General features: G+C 55.6%; 1 protein-coding gene across 1 annotated transcript; it reads left to right on the plus strand.

Annotated features, from left to right (window-relative positions):
• Window positions 1-1,999: 1,999 nt before the first annotated feature.
• LOC123191870 (uncharacterized) lies at window positions 2,000-4,301 on the plus strand. Its single transcript, XM_044604439.1, has 2 exons — window positions 2,000-2,675; window positions 3,166-4,301. The coding sequence occupies exons 1-2, from the start codon at window positions 2,000-2,002 to the stop codon at window positions 4,299-4,301; spliced, it is 1,812 nt and encodes a 603-aa protein (XP_044460374.1).
• The last annotated feature ends 824 nt before the right edge of the window (window positions 4,302-5,125 follow it).

Raw genomic sequence — 5,125 nt, forward strand, 5'->3', positions numbered from 1 at the left:
TCCCAAGTCGCAAAGTTGCGGATCGGCGTGACGTAGGAGGGGCGACGATGGACACGCCGCGGCGCGCGTCAACGTACGCTCGCCGATGGAGATGGCCACCTCGTCAGCGTCCTCGCCGGGAAGCTCTCGCCGTGTTTTCACATTCCATCGCCCCGTCGCTCGCTTCCACCGGATTAATGATCATTGGAACATCTACATCCGGCATCCCACCATATACCCAGGACGAACGTCCTGGTCACTGAGCAGCAAAAAAAACTCCCCTCCTCTAAAAACAACACCTGGACTGATCGGCACCTCAATATCTAGTCCGGGCGGATATAGAAAAGACCGAGCACGTCTGTCACGTTGGATTTGACCCATGCTGGCCCACCTCGAACACACACATATGTGTCCCCACCCGTTCCCTGGACCAAACCCTAGCCACTCTGCACCTTAACAGGCAGAAGCGTGTCCTCGCCCGAGAGTAAGGCTAGGCGGTCTGTGCCATGCAAACAGGAGGAAGAAGACAATGATTGGGCAGACAGTTCCGACAAGGAGGAGATCCGGCTTGATCCCTATTGGGTCTTTGATAGCTACTTCTGCGACAAAGAAGCCAAGGGCGCCGAGAAGGGCAACCATGGATGATCTTTGTCCATGTACGGCGGTGTCAACGTACGCTTAGTATGTATGCAGTTGCTGGATGTCCGGATGTGTCAGAAATTTATGTAGAATGTGTAATATGGATTTGGGATTTGCTAATTAAGGTTCCTAGATGTGGGAACGAAAATTTAAGGTGTGACCAGTCACTGTCTTCAGACACGCCCAATTGCGTCCACGAACGTTCGAGGGGCTGGATGTGATGTATCGGACTGTAGACGCTCTAATCATGCGAAATCTCATTGAATTCTGAGTGCCTTGTTGCATCAGTTACAACCTTTGCCGCGAACAGGTTGCATGGGACTCGTGAATGGATAGATGAATCCTTGGAAATGCTTATAGGAAAAATGTTTTCTAAGATGATGCTTGTGGGAAAATGGCACTGCTAGATAAGTAAACCACTTTGTCTATGCCCGACGTGACCTTCCTTCATGGTTTACGATTCACTCTCTAGATGCTCGTTCATGACTTCTGTCTGAAGGCACATACCGAGGATGACATTATTTGGAAGTACTTTATTGATGGGATCTACTCAGTAATCACTGCTTACGAGGCTCAATTCTTTGGGTTAACTCTCCCGCCATGGATTTCAAGGTTTGGAGGGTTTGGGCACCCTCAAATATCAAATTTTTCACATTGTTAGTTTTGCAAGATCAGATTTGGACCGTCGATAGGTTGAAGAAGCAGGGTAGACAAAATTGTGCCTCTGTTTCAAAAATAAAATAAAAAATTACAACAGCCAGAGAATGGCATGCCGATTGCTGTAATAGATTAGTATTTCTTCCAATAATAGATTAGCGATGTCAAAACAAGTTGCCCGATTTTGTCAATTAGGAAATTTTAGATTTGTACAGTTTTAATTCTTCCAATCGTGCAGACTATTATTTGTACCATTTTACAAGATTCCTGGTACTTACAGAGAATTAAAATTGATTTTTGAAGAAATCTCGTCCTTTTCTTTGCTCGGTCTACACTGACTTTCCCCCTTCTTTAACACCGACAATGTTTAATTGAGAAAAAGGATTTCCCATCGCTTTAAATTATAAAGCAACGTTCAACCAATACAACCAGCTTGTTGGGGCCGCAGCACAAACAAGCCCAAAAGAAAAAGGAGAGAAAGAAAAAAGAAACAAATGCCGACGCTGGCAGCTCAACTAAGCAAAGATGACCGACACCCGCTGCACCCACCGGGGAAGAACCACCGCCCGCCAAACACTCCGAAGCCTCGTGTACCAAGCAACATCTTCAGGAAGAAATGCGACGACGACGCCGCTGCTGCCCGGACAAGTCCTAGGGTTTCCCCCGATACGCGGATGGCAGTGGGGAAGGGGGTATCACCGACGCCCCTCAGGAGGGTCCGGCAATGCCCACGGGCGCAGCAGGGCCGGTGGCGAACGAGCCACTAGAGATTTCTCCCACCCCAACACCACCACCGCCACCTCAGACAATCGAAAGCGCACCGCCCAACATGCCGCCCACCAGCCTGTGCCACCACGGATACCGCACCATCTTCACCGTTTCGCTGAGGCCATCAACACGAGACCTGAAGGTAGGACGAGAAGACACCGGGCTCGGAGGCAACCGCACCGCAGCCGACAGGAGGGAACAACCTCCACCGTCACGCGGAGCCAACCGGACATGGCGACAGGGACTTGCCAGGCCACCACCGGCCCGGACGGACCCCAACGAGTCCGGACAGTACGTCCCTGCAGCCACGCTGCAGCACGCCAGCCGCCGGAGCCACCACCACCGCAGCCACGACCCCTTCGTCACACCACCAGGGAGCCACGCCGTCGCGACCGGACCGCAGGCCCGCCCCAGCCCAGACGCCGCCGGTCAGCCGCCCACCACGCCGCCCCGCAGCCAACGGCCATGCCGCCGCATCGAGGGCACCCGAGGCCCACAGGACGCCGCCGCCGAGCCTCACCGCCGCCAGCCGAGCAGCATCGCCGTCGGGCAGGAGGGAGCCCCGACTCTCCCTCCCGGCGCGCGGGGGAAGGGACGTCCACCGCCGCCGGCGCCACCTGGGCACGCCGAAGGCCGCAGCCGGCGACGGCGAAGGGGGTGAGGGAGGAGGAAGACCGAGACAGGGAGGGGGCAGGGGGCGCTCCGCCGCCTCAGGGGGCGGCAGGAGCACCGGGGGAGGGGCAGGGGCAGGGAGCGAGGGGCGCGCATGAGGCGGCCGGCGCCAGCGGGAGGGGGCGAGGACAGCCGCCGCCGATGGGGAGGAACCCTAGCTCGGGTCGCGGGTCGCGGGAGCGAGGCCCCTGGTCGCCTCGCCAGCCAAAATCGGAGCTCTCTAGAAGGCCACCTACAATGTTTAATTGTACGCACTTGTTGAATTCCCTGAAATATAAAGTCCGCTATAACGTGCATCTTGATTGCAAGAATACAAGACAACTTCAACTTGTTTTGAAGATGGCGCACAGCACGTGATTAGAAAACTGAAGAAAGTTGCCATGTTGTGCAGAAAATTCATTCAGCAACGCCATGCTTCCTTATATGGGGTGACCTACAAGCTTCCATAAGCCCCCCCCCCCTCCTCCTCGCCGGAGGAGAACCAGACATCAGCCACCAAAACCCCTCCGGCCAACCTGTCGCCGGAAACAACTCTAGCCATCAGTCCTCTCGACGAACTCCTCCCCACAGTAGCTCCTCCACCATCGCCTTTTTTCGACCCGCCGTACATGAAAGCCGGCCAGGTTGCACTCCGCTGCTTCCTGGGCTGTGGCAATGCCATGGGCTTGGAGTTCGAGGATGATGCCTCCTACTACCTCCGCCTCTCCATCACCACCCCCGCCATCCACCTCGCCTCACCGCTCTACATCATCTTCCACTACTCCAACCGCCGCCTTGATGCCATTATCGTTGCCGCCCTGCTCCAGTCTGTTCTTGGCGGTGCTGCTGCTGACTTCTTCGTTGCCCATTGCTCTCCCCTTGTTTATCGCTTCCATGTGGCTTCCGCGCGTATAGCAGAGATCATCCTCGCACAATCCACACTTCGCTCCCGTGCTTACGCTTTCTCCTTCTTGAGAACTCTGCCCCCGCTCCCACCTTCCCCTCCCCACGATGCCACATGCATGCCGTTGGCTCACCTGCTCCAAATTCCAGAGGATCTGGGCCTTCACTTTGAGAGCGTAGCCTGGACACAATGTCGCTCGCTCATCTCCCAGCGTCCACCAAACCAACCGCATGGATGCCGCACGTATGTGCGTGTCATTCAGTTCCCTTTCACCCTTGACGCCATCACGACGAGTCTCATCCTAGTTTGCCTATTCGGTGACACCCACCACCACTTCAACGTCACGGACGACGGAGACTCCTGCTTCTCCTTCACAGTGGCCTCGCCTGCCGTTGCCGCGCTCATCGCCTCCATGGGCGACTTCCATAAGCTGGGCATCCTGCTCCGCTTCCCTTGGCCTGTTCCTACGGGGTGTGCTCCATGCTCTCCATCGGGGACGACCATGCCATCGAATGGGCCTATGTCATCCTCGCCGGCGGCAGACGATCCTACCCTGCCGCCACCTGCGTCTACAACTATTGTTCTCTCGAAGGAGCGTCGTCAACGGCCGGGTATAAGCTTTTTCTACCATATGCTTAATGTTCTCCGCTCTTGCCAGCTTACACCACATGCAAATTACACCCATCACACGCATTTGTTTTGAGTTACCTTCCTACCTATTAAGGTTAGACCTAATGAACTACTAGTAGAATCTGCCCTAAACCACTGTTTTTCGATCAAACAAGATTTTCTAGCAGTCAAAGTTCATGAGCATGTGTACAAGTCGGGCGTCCTCTCCCGATCAATAAAAATTCAAATACTCAATCTAGGGTCCATAGATCTTGAAGGTTTTTGGATCTTCCTCTTTGACTAGCTCGAGCAAGCCGTTGCACACTGCAGTCGTTTTCTCCATCATTACACTAAGTTTGCTTACCCTACATTGCCCCCTCAATCAGACTCCATTCTTGGCCCATTTGAGCGTCGGCATCTTCAGCCCCGCACGACTCTGCACCCCACCTCCCTCGCACGTTTGCACCATGTCCCACCTACTCACATGCAAAGATGGCCCACCCCATGCATCATGATGGCGGTGCGGCGCCCCCTGACCCACCAAATCTATCAAAAGATCCGTACGCTGCAGCTGCCTCGGCACATGCGGAGGGACCTGCCGCGAACCCCCAAAACCCTCTCTCTGTCTCTCTGTCTGTGCCAATTTTGGACGTGATGCTTGCCCGCCCCGCGTCTAATCCGGGCACGTCTGCGCCGCCCCCTGTCGCCCCACGCGCGTCCCCGATAAGCATATCTGTAGTGAATCTTGCGTTGGGAACCGACGAACCGACGACCCCGCACGCCTGCCTGTCGCCACAGTCCCCTTCCGCCTCCCATGACCAGCATCTAGACCTCATGATCATGCCTAATCCCCCTGCCCAGCCTACGCCGGCCGCTCGATCACCACCCCCCCCCCCCCCCGTCCTTCGCCCCCTCGCC

This window comes from Triticum aestivum, chromosome 2A, assembly GCF_018294505.1.
Source record: "Triticum aestivum cultivar Chinese Spring chromosome 2A, IWGSC CS RefSeq v2.1, whole genome shotgun sequence".
In the NCBI taxonomy this organism is placed as follows: domain Eukaryota; kingdom Viridiplantae; phylum Streptophyta; class Magnoliopsida; order Poales; family Poaceae; genus Triticum; species Triticum aestivum.